Below are 17959 nucleotides of genomic sequence, written 5' to 3'. Positions count from 1 at the left end.
GTGCTGAGGGAGCACTCTAACATAGAGCACAGAAATACAACAGGACAGAGTGACATTCTGACCGTCTCCCAGGCGGGAAAAGTGCTGAGGGTGGAATACACATAGGTGTGGGTGGGGAACAAAGGACTTTTGGAAAGAGAACAGGAATTCCTGGTTGCCAGGCATTTTAGCTTTACAGCATGCAATACTGAGGGCAGCTAGGTGGCGCCATAGTGCACAAGAGTACAGGGCCTGGAGTCAGGAAGATATCTTCCTGAGTTCAAATCTGGCCTAAGTAAGATACTTGCTGTGTGAGCTTGGGTAGGTCACTTAACCCTGTTTGTCTCAGTTTCCTCATCTGTAAAAATGAGCTGGAGAAAGAAACAGCATGCCACTGCAGTATCTTTGCCAAGAAAACCCCAAATGGAGTCATAAAGAGTCGGACATGACCGAAAAACAACTGAATGACAAAAATACAATACTGAAGTGGGGTGGTCTGCCACTGACTTGCCTCTTATGGTTGAAGTAGATGAAACCGACATCTTGGAAAAGGCATAAAAGGGATCAATGATGTGGGACTGGAAACTGAAACATTAAGGATGATTTCACTGCTTGCTTTTCCCAAAAGTTACATTTTCAAGAAATCATCACGGAAAGTCAGGCTGGTTAACCTGCTAACCTCTCTGAAAACTATGACATTGTTGGGAGACTAGGAATGCAGCATCCCCCCACCCAAACATAAACACACACATACATGTGCACATAAACATGCACAGGGACATAATGCATTAACTACCTCCCCGGCCCCCCCCCCCCCGGGAAAAGTGCACTTCCAATATCAAATACAAAAATAGATTGGCACGGTTTTTTTTGACACAGTGAAGATATCTTTGAAAAGCTTTTCCCCCACTTCTGAAAGTCCTCTCTCCCTTTCCCTTCAACTGCCCCTATCCCAGGGTGGAATAGGCCAAGAAAGAAACAGTAAAGGAGAGAAGGGCCTGGCCTAGGTTTGCAAAGTGGACAGATGACCAGAAGGAAGACTGGAATGGAGACTGTGAAAGACTTGTATTTCAATAAGCTGAGATGGGCAACTGAATATTCCTCACTTGGTCCCCAAAAGTCCATTTCCCCAGGGACAGTGCTGGGCCTCCACTGTCTTCGTTGAATTCCTCCTTCCTTTGCTCTGGGTAGTCAAGAGCTACCATGAGTTCATCTAGGCTGAACAAGACAAAAGAGTCCCTGAAATGTCTCTAGTACGGCTTCTACCACAGAAGAAAACGATGTCGAATGAAAAAGAAAATTTTGGTATATTTCGAGTTCTATCTTTGCATTTCCAGTTGTAACTGCTGCTCAAAGGAAGCAGTCTTTCCCCCTGCCCCAGGAGGGTAGTGTGTGCTAGGAATTCTGGATCAGTCGTCTGTAGTGGGGCATGACTTCATGCTCGGGAAGATGGAGAGCAAATTCCAAGGCCACTAAGACTGGGAATTCAAAGGCAATCAGCTCTCGTCGGTTCAGCCGGAACTTCTCTTCCAGTTTCTGAAACAGGAAGAAAGAAAACAATAAGCATTTTAGCCATGGTATTAATGTCCTGGGTTTCTACTTTGTGGTTCAGTCATTTTCAGCCCTGTCTGCTGTTAAAAAAAAAAAGTTTCTTGCTTTTTGGAAAGCCGGTTGTAAAACATTTATCAGAACATTGCTGGATTTTTTGGCAAAGATATTTAAAAATACTGATTAGGCTGCACTGTGCTCTGGCATACTTACATTGTGCAGTGTGGTGTATTCAGAAAATTTATCCCACAGAGCAGTAGGCTGCCTGAGGCAGATTATCACTGGGATTGGAATTCATTAAGCAAATTGCTTGAGCAAGCTACTTTTACATTCATTACATTAGTGTTAGACTGCATGGTATATTACCATGTTAGAATAAGTATGCCTATTGCCATTCTGCATTTTTCAATGTTCATTCCTTCTAACACACTATCATTTAAGGAAGATCTATGGAAATCTCTTAATGCTAAAATCACTATGCGCTCACAAGCATAATCATGTGGCTCTGGAGTACTTGTAGTCAGGTGGGTCGGGGCAGGTAACCCTCAGAATCTTTCCACGTGATGAATAAATGGATGAAACACGGGTATATTAGAGATAGGACTTTGATCATTTCAACCAAACTATTTATGTTTCATCAGAATAGGATCATAAATTTAAAGCCATCAGGGACCATTCAGTGATCATTTAGTTCAAGCTCAACTTGCCCAAGGGGTATGTAATAAGGGACAGGGGATTCGAACCCAGGTCCTTATTCTACAATTGCCCCTCAACATAAGTGAGTACAGATGCTTCAGGTGGTAACCAGCCAAGTGGGACTCAGAGGAGTCCTCTATTTCTGTTATTTCTAAAGGCCCCTTTTCCTTGCTGAGTGCGGCGATAGCCCTGAACCCTAAATCTCTCCCCAGTGATAAGCAATCAGTTATGCAGGAAAACCACCAAGCTCCGTCAAACACTTTGGATCACATTCCAGCTTTAGAGGCCCCTGTTGAGTCCAGCAGGTTCCTTGTTCTGGAGACCACAGCTTCTACCACAGTTTTACCCCACAAATTTTATGGCAAGAGAAAAGACTGGGCTTCTTCCTTTACTCCTGACAAAGTGAATTCTGCCCAGACCCTTTCCCCCAAATTATCCTCCCTCATCTTCTGTGTGATATGGTTAGAAACTCCTCGAGGGCAAAGCGTGGACTGTGTTTATTTCTGTCTTTGTAGCATCCTGAAAACACAGCAGGTGTTTAATAAATGCTTGTCATTGCTGAGAAGTGTTAAAAAAAAAAAAAAAGCAAGCTCCCCAGCCTACATCTCTTAATTCCCAGGTGAGGCAACCCAGGTGGTAGGTAGCTCTAGAGATGTCAAATATGATGTTGTCAACCAAATACCTAAAGGGTATACCTTGGGACGGATGATCGCCAAACTGAAAGCAGGGCCTGCAACAGCTACTGGCTCCTAAGCTCACTTACATCAATTAAGTGCTTTACTTCATGTTTTTTGAGGTCGCTTCCAATTTTGGCGGCTAGCAGCACACAGGCTCCGGCACAAAGTTTCCGGTTCTGTTTGTTCAGCTTCCCCTTGAGGGCCAGCTTCTCAAAGTAGACAAAGGCCATGGCCACGGTAGGCTCCTCGAAGCCACACTCCTCCAGGGCAAGTTTCCTCATCTCTCGCTTCAGACTAGAGAAAGAGAGGAAAGACGGAAGGTGACTCAGCAGCAGCCTGGAACTGGATCCCTCGGCAAGGAGGAAAGATGAGCAAGCTCTGATTTTTGAAAGCTTTCCCCCTCCGCGGACACTGTGCAATGGAGGACTCCTTTAAGAACTCTTTGTCCTGTTAAGTGAAGAATGCATACACAAAGTGGAAAGAACTGTCCTTGTACTGGACCCATCCAAGGCTGTTGTGAGCACCCCTGGTCTAAAGCTGGAAGGAACTTCAATCATGTCCATCCCCTTTTTACATGGGAGAAAATCAAGTCCCTGGAGGTTCCCTGAAGGTCACAGAGGTCACAGTAGCTGTTAGAGGTGGGGAGGGAACTCAGGCCTTCTGCTTCCAAAGCTAGGGATCTTTCCTACTACCCGACGAGATATGTTACATGTTCTGTCCCACCTTGAACTCAGGAGGATGAATCTTGGGGCTCTAGACCCAGCACTCTATCCATAGCACCACCTAGCTGCCCTATAGGATTGGTTTGAAATGCAATACCAGTTCTCCATCCATTGGTAGATGTTCTGTGAGTTTCTGTGGTCAAAAAAACATATTATCCTGTGGCTAACCTGTGGAGGAGCCTCTCTGATCTGAGTTAGGCTTGTCCTAAAATAAGATTAAAGTCCTTCTGTGGGGCGGGGGAGGGAGGGCAGGACTCAGTAGAGCTTAAAATCAATGGGCACAGGTTTCAGAACCTCCAGTCATCTCTGTGATGTGTGAAGCATCAAAGGAGGAAACACCAAAGAGACGGGGGTGAAAATAGACACATCTCTTCCTCATTCTTACAATATAGAAATGGGACATGATGTGCCTTTTCAACTTCCCCTAGACCCAACAGCCCAACGCCATAGCATCATATATGAAGATGAAAACAGACTGCGGCAAAAGGCAGGACAGGAACAAAGAGCCAGATGGTGGAGTAAACTTCCAAGGTAATTAACTGGAACCTAACAATGGCAGACATTTCATAAACGAGGAATGAACTAGATCAAAGTGAATAGGGACAAGAATGCATTAGAGAAGCCAGAAATATTGAAACCAAACCAAGCCAGAAAATAAACCTTAGTACTAAGCGAAAGGTTTGCCCAATGGCTATCTGGGTTATTAGAGCTAAGAAGTTATTCTTCTAAAAATGAACCTTTTATATTTATGAAAATTCTTTGGCCCAAGGTTGAAGGTATTAATGTTTGTTTTTGCTTAGCCTTGCGGTTTAGGTAAATATACCAGTATTACACCTGTACTAGACTAATGATCACAGTCAAACACAGGACACTCTAGCAAAATGTGGATCCATTAGAAATCCAGATGAATACACATATGAAAAGAATGTATTTGCTTTCTAAGAGAGAGAGAGAGAGAGAGAGAGAGAGAGAGAGAGAGAGAGAGTGAGAGAGAGAGAGAGAGAGAGTATGTGTGAAGGAGAAACTTTGTAAAGTAAAAAACCAAACCAAACCAAAATTAATTAAAATATTGATTTTGCTGATATTTAGGCCCAGCTACTTCAGCTGATTTTGATGCCTACATTGTAGACCCAAATGATCTCACTGATGTTAGGCTCTAAAACACAGCCAAATATATGAAGTGACCAAATTCTGGCTGACTGGTTGCCTGCATACTTCCATTTTTAATCTTTTTAGTTTCAACTTTGGACTATCCCACCTGATACATACTGGCCATGTGCCTCTAGGCAGGCTATTTTTTTCTGTGTTTTAGGACCTGCTTAAGACTCTAAGCATTGACCTGAATTAGAAGAAGAAAGCATATGTCCATTACCTATCCTTTCTTGAACTATCAAAAGTTTTCTAGGTGGCAACATTTATTGCCGATCTTTTATGTGCCAACTTCATTTTTCTTATGTTGAAATTGCTCAGGTTGTATTGATGAAAGCAAAACACCTCATTTTCTTTCTTCCCTACAAACTAATTTGCTTAAGGGCTCTGAGATCAGAGCTATCACAGTGCCACTCATTCACTTAAATGACATTTTCTTTTATCCCCTCCAGTGCAATAAGAAAAGTCACCAGCCCACCCAAGATTCGCCTGATTTTTGTGGTAGCTTGGGTTGTGTCACAGAAAATGTCACATGAGTGTCGGTCTGCACGGTACCTTCGTATTTTGCTGAGAGTTAGTTTGATATGAGGAAATTTCTCCTTGAAGGTCTCATTCATGTCTTTCTTGAGATCTGAAGGCTTCACATAGTCAATGACTGTGGTCTGTAACGGGGCAGAGGATAAGGGTCACTCGAGATGCAGCCAGTGATCAGTTAATCAACAAGTATTTATTAAACACCTACTATGTACTGGACACTGGGATCCCTCCCTCAGGCTTACCTTCCATCCAGGGGAGATATTGTAATAAGTATGCAAATGTCTGTGTTAATTAGGGGAAATCAAATTTTAAAACAATTAGGAAATTACTTAATTAGGAAAATTAGTTTGGAATTAATTAGGAGAAGCAAATTTTAAAACTTCCTAAATTGGTAAACAATGGAAAAAAGAGATAAGAAGCACCCCCAAAGCTCTGCCCCTCTTGGGGCCCAAGAAAAAGGAGAACAATATCCATGCGGGCCACTGGTACAAAAATCTTTGCCCTTAGGAGATCAAAGCAAAACATTTATTTTATTTTATTTTTGGGGGTGAGGCAATTGGGGTTAAGTGACTTGCCCAGGGTCACACAGCTAGTAAGTAGTGTCTGAGGCCAGATTTGAACTCAGGTCCTCCTGACTCCAGGGCTGGTGCTCTATCCACTGCACCACCTAGCTACCCCAAAGCAAAACATTTCTAAGTAATATTAGAGTCATTCTTAGGTAAATTCTGTGTTCTTTAAGAAGGCACTCAGGGTGGTTTCTTTCCTTCTGCCTTCTAAAAACATGCTTTATTTTCTCTTTGACAAGTTGGTTCTGGGTTAGACAGGATATGAAATCTTCGTTTAGGAAATAGGCAGTAAAACAAGAGCCAGATCTGACTGGCTACCCACAAATTGTTCCTGTGGAGTGATGGCTCAGCTTGGCTGAAAGCCACAAGGCCATCTTGCTACTGATTCATCGTGGAGCTAAATCTTCTGTTTCCTAAAATAAAGAGTTCTGCTCTTGCAAAATGAAGTGCATGTGGGGTACCTTTCTTGGGGGCCAGGAATATCTCTGGCATTTTTACCACTGCAACCTAGAAGTCAGGTTCAAAAATCCTGTGGCCAGGGGCAAATAATGACTTGCCATTTCCTAAGGGTGGGATGCATGCTAGCTCCAAATATCCTTCCCAGCAAAGCTCATCTTTTCTTTTCTCTTCGTTTTTTTTTTTTTTTTTTTTGCATCAGACAAAAATAAGCAGTTACATAAGCAAAGCATTCTTTTGGGGAGGTGAAGGGAATAAGCATTTATATAGAGCCTACTATGTGCTAAGTGCTTTTAGAAATATTATCTCACTTGATCCTCACATTGACTCTCCAAGGTAGGTGCTATTATTATTCTCTTTTTCACAACTGAGGAAACTAAGGCAAATGGTTCGTTGGTTGTCTTTTGTGCTTGACATCACTATGCTACAGTCAAGTTACACCATGTATAACTATGACTGAGGAAACCAATATGAGTTTGGAATGCTCTACCACAGGTTGAGCACAAATAGTCCATGTGAATATTTAGAGTAGAGATGCCTCAGTTTCTTCATCTGTAAAGTGAGCTGGAGAAGGAAATGGCAAACCACTTCAGTATCTTTGCCAAGGAAACCCCAAAATGGGGTCACAAAGCGTTGGACACAACTGAGTAAAGTAAAAGATAAGTGATTAGCCCAAGGTCACACAGCTAGTAATTGTCAGAATCTGGATTTGAACACAGATCTTCCTGACTCCATGCCCAAGGTTCTATTCACTGGGCCATTAGCTGCCTTTGGCTGTTACAGGAACAGAAAAGTCTAGACTACTAATAAATAGTTAGTTGATCCATCTACTAAGGAGGGGACAAAGGGGAAGTGATTCATTGTTATGTAATGAACAGTGGATGAGGAGTCAGGAAGCTCTGGATTCAAATCCCTCCTCAGTTATTTACTAGCTGTGTGATTCTGGGCAAGTTTAAATGACCTCTTTGGGCCTCACTTTCCTCACCTGTAAAATGAAAGGATGGAACTGGATGATCACTAAGATCCCTGTCAGTTCTAAATCTAATGATCTGGGCTCTAGTCTTGGCTTCATCATTAACTAACTAGCTGCTATCCATCAGATGCGGGGCAAACTGCTTCTTCATTTGTATCATGTGTCCCATATACATGTCAGAATCCAGTGATATTATGTATGTTCAAATACACTGAATATATAGGTATGTACGTGATATATATATATATATATGTGTGTGTGTGTGTGTGTGTGTGTGTGTGTGTATATGTATGTATATATTTGTTCAGTTGTTTTATCACATCTGACTCTTTGTGACCCTATTCGGGGTTTTCTTGGCAAAGATACTGGGGTGGTTTGTCATTTCCTTCTCCAGCTCAATTTACAGCTGAGGAAACTGAAGTAAATAGGGTGAATTGACTTGCCATGGGTCACACTGCTAGTATCTGAGGCTAGATCTGAACTCAGATCTTCCTGACTCCAGGGCTGGTGCTCTATCTACTAAGCCACTTTGCTGCCTTAATATGTGTGTGTGTGTGTGTGTGTACACACATTTATATATTTATATATACACATATATAACTATATTGTATATGTATTATACACACATATACAGACACACACACACATATATGGATGGATAGATAGATGACAGAAGATAAATGTTAGAGATAGTTGATAAAGAGATGATAGATATAGAAAGGATAGATAGATGATAGAAACAGATAAGACAGGATAGGATAGGACAAGATGAATAGACACCAGCATGTATGATTTCACTGGTAAAGAGAACTCCTAGTAAAGACACTTCCATGCCCACTGCTGATCTGTTCGCAGTCTTAGAAAGTGCCTGGTTGGGGCGGCTAGGTGGCGCAGTGGAAAAAGCACCAGCCCTGGATTCAGGAGTACCTGAGTTCAAATCCGGCCTCAGACACTTGACACTTACTAGCCGTGTGACCCTGGGCAAGTGACTTAACCCCCACTACCCCGCCAAAAAAAAAAAAAAAGAAAGAAAGAAAGAAAAGAAAGTTCCCGGTGGTACTGAGAGATTAATTGACTCGCTGAAGGTCACACTTTGAGGATGGATCCAAGGCAGGCCTTGTACTCAGGCTTTCTTGCCTCCAAGGCCAGTTCTATCCACTACCCTATTCTTGTCTTTCTTAAATGATGTTAAGGGTAACAGGAGTGTGGAGGTATATTATTACTTAGACCTGATGAAAGCTGCTGAAGTTATGAAAATAAAAGGTAGGAAAGGTTAGTTGGCTAAATGAAAGGGGATCATATTTAGTGAGACAAATCCAATGTCGATTATACCCCCTTCTTCTGGACCTATTAAGTCCAGCAATTGTAAATAATGCCCCTCTGTTCTCTGATTGAACATTCAAAGCCAATCAAGAAGAACTCAGAGGTGACAAGCTCCCTTTCCCCATTTGGTGGAGACCTGTTAGCAAACAATAACTACCCTTCCCTGCCTCAGAAAAAAAATGACCAAAGCAGAAATAATTGGGTATATGCTGAATAAAGATCCTAGGAAAACTTCTGTTAGCTACAAAATAATTCTCTCTAAAACTGCCTCCCCCATTTCCAACCACCGCCAGTCCATAAGTGACATCATTGTAGAGGGCAGCAATTAGCAAAGAGCCAACCTAGCACCTCTCTTTTATGATGAATTTTATGATGAATGGGGTGGGGAGAGGGTCCCTAGAGGAGGTACCATACTTAAAATGGCAGCCTAAGTGGTTTCTGAGGGCCCCTGGGAAAGCAAAACTCTGCACAAAGACTGGTACCGTTCCATTCATGCTTGGATCAAGCACAGAGACAACAGCAATTACTGGGGGCTGGCTGGGAGCTGCTGGGATTTGGGCACAATTCTGGGACCCTCCCAAGGGTGCACACTGGAACACACTCTGGAGAGCACGCATGTCTTCAGACAGCTGGCGGATAAGGTCCCACTCCTGCCCTGGGACATCTTCCAGGGCTATTCTACTTCATTTTATGGATGAATCTCAGCAATAAGATGGATCCAGCAAATGCCAGTGAGTCAAGCAGCACAGTCCAGTGGATGATTTTCAGGATGCAATGCACAGAGGGGCTCGTGTGTTGGGTAAGCATACCTTGGAGGTACATTCTAGGGTAGCAGTGGCCCTGCATCACGCTACAGGTGTCCTTCTAACTCTGAGGGGGGTGGGGTGGAGAGTCTGACTTCTCTGACTGCAAAACTGGTGAAAATCACAGTCATTGTCAGGGATGACAAAAACCAAATGATCCATCCCAGGCATTATTATCTGGAGTAGTGAGGAAAGAAAACAAGAGTTCAAAGGATCAGAGGATCCAGAGCTAACCAGATCTTAAAGATAATTTGGTTCAATACCCTCATTTTACAGATAAAGAAACTGAGGCACGGAGGGAGAAGGTGACTTGCCTAAGATCATCTAGTAATAATGTAGCAGAACTGGGATTCCAGCTCGCTCTTCTGACACCAATTCAGGTTGCCTTTCACTAAAAACACTAAGAGTGTGACAGGGTCCTCCTTTGTTTTGGTTGTACATCACAACAGTCTCTTGTTATCAGACAAGTGTCAGTCTAACCTGCCACTTATTTATTTTGCATTAGCCTTCAGACACTGGACTGTCTACATATTAGCTGTGTGACCCTGGGCAAGTCACTTAACCCTCATTGCCTCGCAAAAAAATAAAATAAAATAAAAGAGCAAATCAGGAGCTCTGATTAAAGCCAGGCTCTCAAAGTCTAACCTTCCTTTAAATCCCAAATAAAATCCATTTTTGCCAGAAATCTTCCCCAACCCCTCTAAAATTCTAATGCTTCCCCAATGTTAATTATTTCCTATTTATCCTGTATGTAGTTTGCTCTGTATCTTTTTTGTCTTCCCCGGGTAAGCTGAGAGCAGGCACTGTCTTTTGCCTCTTTTTGTAACCCCAGCACTTATGCTTAATAAATGTTTACTGATTGATTTACCAAGGAGAGCTACATGTCTGAAGAGGAAGAGACTCTTACTCATTTTCTCCTTCCATTAACACACTTTTGCAGTACCTAATATTTTGCCCATAAGTCAGATAGTTAATTAAACAGTTTGCTTTTTGACCTTCTGAATAACCCAGTTTTCAGCTGTATATAACGCCCTTGTGACAGGCAGACCCTAAAATGAATAGAAATCCCTGAAGAAAGAGCTACTTTCTTTCACTGCATCGGCAGCAGCCAGCTGGATGGTGTGATGAATGGGGCTGGCTTTGGCCAAGGCGAGCTTGCATTTCTGCAGAGATGGCATTTCTACTCTTAAGGGTGAGAGGTCACATAAAAGCACTCTCTAGCAGCTGGCTGGCTTCGAGGAAGCTGTGTGTACACAGCTGCGTTAGGGGGAAGAGGGGGAAGGTCATTTGGGAGGAGGAGACCTTCCAAAACAAAAAATGAGCAGATATACACAATGCAAAAAAGGAGAACCTCCTTGTTCTGTATATGTGTGTGTGTATACATATTCTTCTGTGTGTGTATGTGTGATTGGTATCTACTTTCTAGGATAAAAGATATGACTTCTGTTATCACAGCTTATTTATTTAGCTGGGAGATTATACCATAACTATCACAGAGACACTGAAGTGCCAAGAATTTATTTAAGAACAAACAAACAAAATCCTTAATCCAAAGAAATTACTTCCCCCACTAACATTATGCTGTGCAACACAGCTTGGCAAAATTGCCTCCTCCTCCCTAAACCCCAAAGGCACGCCTTAGTACTTAACTTGAGAGGCAGCCTGATGGGTAGAGTACTGGTCATGGAATCAGGAAGACCCACATCTGAATCTTGCATTTGATACCTACTAGCTGTGTGAGGTTGAGAAAGGCACATAACCAACTGGTCTCAGGGCCTGCAACTCCACTGATGACCTTTGAGGTCCTTTCTAGCTTTAAATCTATGACTCTCTGAACTTCAAGAAAACTATCAAACCCCATATCAAGAGATCTAATGGGGTGTGTGTGTGTGTGTGTGTGTGAGAGAGAGAGAGATAGAAGGCTGCCAACAACTACCTACCCTTCCATGTCTAGTAAGTGTTAGGAATGGAACAATACTTCGTGAGTCAGGAAATCCCAGAAGTTAGTGGGCAGTTTCATCTCTGACCCCATTGTTGTTTGTCCTGTTCTTAAAGGTGACAGTGACTTCGGGAGGGGGATTTCTTGACTTGCAAGTGAATTGGAGGTAAGTGAGGCAGGGCTGTACAAAATCACCAGCCGTACTCTCTCCTCTGAAGCCACACTGGCATGAAGAATACTGAAGATACTTAGGGATGCTCCAGTAAGCGTTTCAGTAAAAAGACCCAACAAAAGCTTACTCTTTGGGGCAGCTAGGTGGCGAAGTGGATAGAGCACTGGCCTTGGAGTCAGGAATACCTGAGTTCAAATCCGGCCTCAGACACTTAACCCTTACTGGCTGTGTGACCCTAGGCAAGTCACTTAACCCCAATTGCCTCACTAAAAAAAAAAAAGTTTACTCTTGTCCTTTACCCAGCCTGTATTCTTCAAAAACCACCACCCACAGTGGCATCCTCTCTGAATAGTCGATCTATGTTTGGTTCAGGGCAGCTAGGTGGCACAGTAGATAGAATGTCGGGCATGGAATCAAGAAGACGAGTTCAAATCCAGCCTTAAACACTTACTAGCTGTGTGATCCTGGTCAAGTCATTTCACCCTGTTTACCCCAGTTTCCTCATCTGTAAAGTGAACTGGAGAAGGAAATGACAAACCACTCCAGTATCTTTGCCAAGATAATCCCAAATGGGGTTACAAAGAATCAGACACAACTGAACAACAACAACAGTTTGGTTATCTTGCCACCAACTCTAGCTTCATCAGGTTTCAGCTTGAGGAACAATTCTACCCCTTACAAGTTATCTTTAGTTCCTTTATTCTCTAAGCCTTAATTTTTCTCATCTGTCAAATGGGAATGAGAGGCAGCAGGATATGTTAGAAAGAAAGCCAGCTCAGAGTTCCAAGGAGGGATAGTTAAAATTCAATATAAATGTGAGCTCAAGTCCACTCAAAATGGCACATGACCCAACTGTTAAATTTTCATTCTGAGCACTTATACCTCCAAAATTGATAAAAGCTACAAATCAGGGCCTAATTTATTCATAGGTTGGCTGTCCAGTCTGAAGACAGTGATGAAGAAAATGTCAATAACAGCCGTTAAACTTAAAAGTGTATTGTATGTACACCCCCGCGCTCCCCCCCCCAACAAAAGCTGGTTGTTAAACATTTACCTGCACACCTCTGGGTATTATCATTAAACATCATCTTCATAATCAGGGTCAGACTATCGTGATGGACATTTCAAAGATGTATGTTGAAAGTCTGTAGACTAGGGGGCAGCTAGGTGGTACAGTGGATAGAGCACCAGCCCTGGATTCAGGAGGGCCTGAGCTCAAAACCAGTCTCAGACACTTGACACTAGCTGTGTGACCCTGGGCAAGTCACTTAAGCCTCATTGCCCTGCCACCCCCCGCCCCCCAAAAAAGAAAGACTGTAGACTAGGAGGCAGAAGACTTGGATTACAATCCAGCTCATGATATTGGTTGTGTGTGTTGTTCAGTCATTCGTCATGTCTGACTCTTTGTGACCCCGTTTGGGTTGAGTTTTGTTTTTTGCAAAGATAATGGAGTGATTTGACATTTTCTTCTCCAACTCATTTTACAGATGAAGAAACTGAGGCAAGCAGGGTGAAGTGACTTGCCCAGGGTCACAGCTAGTGTCTGAGGCCAGATTTGATCTCAGGTCTTTCTGACTTTAGATCTCAGAACTCTATCCACTGTATCATCTTGCTGCCCAATCTGAGGCAAATCACTTAAATTTTTGGAGCCTCCGTTTCCTCATGTATAAAAAGAGGGGATTAGGCTGGATGGTTTTAATGATCTCTTCCACCTCTAAAATTCAACAAAAAGCTAAAATCACTTTGCTTTGCTTGCAATTGTCTGATCTCCATCTAAACGGCAGGCTCCGTTAGGCACTGAGAAGGCAGATGCTCTATGCTAGCTGGGGTAATTAGGGAGAGCAGTGGCCCTTTATTAAATCTAGTTAGCAATGAACAGATGGACAGTTCAGTTGTTCTAAGCATTTAATCAATTTCCCTAAGAGGATGGTAAATCACTAGACAAAGTGAAAAGATGACTCATCTATTTTCTCTTGACTGCACAGTATTCCATTACTGTGCAATCAAGCCTAGATACATAACCTTAGATCTACTATGGATACAGATGTGCCTCTCTCATCTCACCTCCTTTTCCCCAATACAGTGAATATCCAGTTTTCTGTCACTGAAATAATCTTGGAGCTGAGCAACAGAATCATTGCTTTCCCCACTTAGTCTCAACAATGCCATCTCTGATTAGTGGGCAGTTGACTCTCTCGTTTATGTCACAGAAAGACCACAGCTACAGTTCTGCTTTAGAGTCTCCATTCACTTAATTCCCTGGAATGAATGTGGAGTTGAGAGAGATGCCTTATATTCAAAACATCTGCATACACTTAAAATGCACACTGACTAAAATATTTATGCCACAAGCTATGCTTGGAATGTCATTTAGGGGGGCAGCTAGGTGGCGAAGTGGATAGAGCACCAGCCCTGGATTCAGGAGGACCTGAGTTCAAATCTGGCCTCAGGATTTGACACTTAGGGGCTGTGTGACCCTGGGTAAGTCACTTAACCCCAATTGCCTCACCAAAAAAAAAAAAAAAGAATGTCATTTAGAAAGTCACAATGTTATATGTATTATAAAAGGAGTTTTGAGAATTATCTGTGGCAAATACTCAGAGAAAGGCTGCAGAGGTTATAAGGTCTTTGGTCTTTTGAAGTTAATTTTTTAATTCTGCATTCCTTTTTATAGATGAAAGATATTTTTAAATGACATAAAACATGTATATTTATGTATATATATACATAAATATACATACATATATGTATATAAAAAACAACCATTTTGGTACAGAATCAAAAAGTGAGAGGCTGCCCTCAAGAAGTCATTCAGTCGGGGCAGCTAGATGGCACAGTGGATAGAGCACCCGCCCTGGATTCAGGAGTACCTGAGTTCAAATCCGACCTCAGACACTTAACACTTACTAGTTGTGTGACCCTGGGCAAGTCACTTAACCCCAATTGCCCCGCAAAAAAAAAAAAAAAAAAAAAAGGTCATTCAGTCTAGCCACCTGTCTCCATTTAGGTAAATGCCTAAGTCACGGGTATTATTTTTAAAGCTCTCTAGAGAGAGGTCTCCTGCCTCCCATGACAAGGAAATCTAGTTGCAGGTTTCTCTTTAATGAGCCATATTCTTCATACAGCTAAAACTATGTGTTTCCCATTTAAAAAAAATTAACTTCCGTTGTATTCTCCTGAGATAAGGTCTATTCACTTTGTGTGTGCATGTCTTGGGGGTGGAGTAAGGGGGAGAGGAAGACACTTAAAGAGTACAGGATTAGGTAAGTCAACCTACAGGCAATATATTATATTAAAGACTTCCAGACTTCTTTGAGATTTCAGGTAAAAAAAGAAAAACCTCCAAAAACCCATCACTCCAAAATCAGTGATCCCTATAGACACTTTAAATTAAATTAGCGTGTTCTCTCCCTGATGTCAAAACAGCACAACTGGGATTTCTGCCCAGAAATGTAAAGGACCGAGAAATCTTTGTGAATGAATGAATTTAAGTCTGTTTGTATTATTGCACCTCTCTTGCTCACTTTCTCCTCTTAATTGCTCTCCACACCCATAAAGAGGAAAAAAAAAAAGTCTAAGGATTTGCAGCTGGCAGGCTCTGATGATGTATGCTGACTTGTTAATGAAACTTTAATTATAAACCAGAGCTGAGCACAGAGAACAAAATGTCCAGGACACTAGGTTTGCACTCAGTCCCCTCCCCCTGGGGCACTTGAGAAACAGGGTAATTAATGCTGCACACCCTTCCTAAAAGAACAGGCTCTTGGGGGCCTGAACCCTTCATTTTCAAGGGTCAGCTTTGTGAGACTCTCGGGGCCCAAAGCTCAGGGGCACTGGAAGCCACCCCAGCAGTTCTGTCAATTCCAAACTTTCCTTTTGCCCTTACACAGGATGTCCGGGTAGGTGCCATTCACATGAGTCCAAGTAAAACATTTCAAATAAAAGTCTAAATGTGGGGGAGCCACATTTCTTCAGAAAATTAAAGGCTTACTTTTCAGACCTTCTGTTTAAAAACTGTCCATATTGTGGCCCTGTGAGGAGAGGGGAGGCATGGAAGAGAACTGTTTAACTTCCATTTAGAAGAACAAATAGAACTGGAAAGAAACATTTGGTTAAAGTATAGCTGGTAGGGGAAGCTAGGTGGTACAGTGGATAGAGTACTGGTCCTGCAGGCAGGACGACCTGAGTTCAAATCTGCCCTGAGACACTTGACACTTACTAGCTGTGTGACCCTGGGCAAGTCGCTTAACTACAACTATCTCACACACACACACACAAAACCCAAACAAACAAACAAAAAATAAAGTATAGCTGGGTAGCTATGGCGGCTTAGGATCTGAGAGCTGAGTTCAAGTTTTGCCTCTGACATATATATCCAGTGGTCTGTATGACCCTGGGCACAGTGCCCCAGATTGGCAGTTTCAGATGACTTGCCTATTGGTAAAGATTATCACGAAAAACTTCCACATGAGCAATTTCCTTTATTGTTGTTGTTCAGTTATGCACATCTCTTTGTGACCCCATTTGGGGTTTTCTTGGCAAAGATACTAGAGTGGTTTTCCATTTCCTTCTACAGCTCATTTTACACGGGGAAACTGAGGCAAACAGGGGTAAGTGACTTCTCCAGGGTCACACAACAAGGTGTATGAGACTGGATTTGAACTCAGGCTTGGCACCACCTGGCTGTCCAAAGACACTTCCTACATTAACAAAATTACAGTTCTAGGACAAAAAAAAGGAAAGGGGTATTATGTGTGGTGGAAACCTATTTCTCTCTAATTGGAATAGGATGAGATATGGTGGATTCAGGTGGTTGGCATCAATTTGGTAAACATGTGGCAGACTTAACTAAGCAAATATTTTGGTCTCATCTAATTTGTTTGTGGTTATGTGGACATCCCCAGGAAGTGCCAATATCGAAACAGCTCAAAGTGGGAGCACTGGCTGCCCTACCTTTTAACACTTCACTGAGATCAGCGCCGCCCCTCCTCCAATATACCAGGTAGCTATGCCAGCTCTCGGACTTGGGCACTGAGTTTTTGTGGGGAATGTTAGAGTGGCTACCATGTTTGGGAGCTGACTCAAAAAACTGGGTGTGAGTCAATCTCCTCCCCAAGGTAGAGCTGGGGTGGGGGCTGATCCTAAAGGAATGCTGGGTTGTGAATACCTCACCACCCTGTAAAGAGGAAGAAGGGCTACCTGTGTTTCTCATATTACCCCAGCCCTCTCCCCACCTTCAAGATAAACTAAGAGAGGAAGTCTATTGGCTCCGTGCAGATCAACTCTGCCTGAGGAAATGTGAGGAACCCCCTAAAGTCCACACCTGAGAGTGGACAAATGACAGACCTCATCAGCCTCCCACAGTCCTACACGGGAGAAAAAACAAAGGGTGGGAAATAACAAACACCCCAAGAAGTAACCGAAGGTACCTAAAAGGGCAAAGGGGTAGAAAGGAACTGCCCAGGGAAAGCAAGCATCAATGAAAAGTTTTCTATTTCATTCCTGTTACGGTCACTTTCATTTGCTCAAGGGACATTTCTGTTGTTTGGAGCTGTGGAGTTTTGAATAGATTCTGATCTTTTGATGAACAGAGAACTGGAATAAATTAAAAATCTAAAACAGACAGACCATAGGCAGAGTATAATTCACCCCTAAAAGTGAGATCTTTTTTTGGAAGGAAAAATTTCAATAATTACCCACTTTAGAAAATAATGATTACGGGGCAGCTAGGTGGCGCAGTGGATAAAGCACTGGCCCTGGATTCAGGAGTACCTGAGTTCAAATCTGGCCTCAGACACTTGACACTTACTAGCTGTGTGACCCTGGGCAAGTCACTTAACCCCCATTGCCCGCCAAAAAAAAAAAAATGATTATGGGTCCTCTGACGCAGATCTGGGGCAAAAGTATGGAACAATACTGTAAGTCTGATATCAGAACACGGAAAATTCAGCTTGGTCCCCCTAAGTGCACAAGCGTCCTGTCCAAAGGACAAAGGGGAGAACTTCTCTATAATTTAAGCACTACTACCATAGTCTATGAGAAGCCTTTCCTGATTCCCCTTCACTCTTCTCTTTCATCGTGTTAGTGTCCTACCTCCTGACATTTTTATCTATTTATATGTTGTATCTTCCCTACACTTCAGTCCCTTCCCTCCAGGAGTAAAATATAAACTCCTCGAGGTAAAAAACTGGTTTCTATTTCTGTCTCTGTATTCCCAGCAACTAGTTTGTTGCTCGGCCAATAGTAGATGCCTAGCATAAGCTGTGTTGATTTGAACTGATTTCTTCCCTTGGACTCTCTCCTTGAGTTAAAGCCAGGGTTTGAGGTGGGATTCATGGGTCTCAAGCTGGAGGCCTCCACTATCTCTGCTGGTTCTGCTTTCTTAATCTGTCAGAAAGCTATATGGTATAGAGGCACTA

At 42.6% G+C, this 17959-nt stretch overlaps 1 protein-coding gene across 2 annotated transcripts in view; it reads right to left on the bottom strand.

Moving 5' to 3' along the window:
- Positions 1-329: 329 nt before the first annotated feature.
- Positions 330-17959, bottom strand: part of CABLES1 (Cdk5 and Abl enzyme substrate 1) — a 153638-nt gene continuing 136008 nt past the window's right edge. For both annotated transcript variants that reach the window (XM_043975127.1, XM_043975128.1), the window contains 3 exons: positions 5327-5433; positions 2987-3194; positions 330-1515 (listed from right to left, as the gene is read on the bottom strand). In XM_043975127.1, coding sequence (XP_043831062.1) covers positions 1375-1515; positions 2987-3194; positions 5327-5433 — 456 coding nt within the window. In that variant the 3' untranslated portion in view covers positions 330-1374. The remainder of the gene's footprint in view (positions 1516-2986; positions 3195-5326; positions 5434-17959) is intronic.

The sequence above is a fragment of the Dromiciops gliroides genome, chromosome 1 (genome assembly GCF_019393635.1).
Source record: "Dromiciops gliroides isolate mDroGli1 chromosome 1, mDroGli1.pri, whole genome shotgun sequence".
NCBI classification, from domain to species: Eukaryota; Metazoa; Chordata; class Mammalia; order Microbiotheria; family Microbiotheriidae; genus Dromiciops; species Dromiciops gliroides.
The sequence above is the reverse complement of the archived record's forward strand: the minus strand, read 5'-3'. Positions and strand labels throughout refer to the sequence as shown.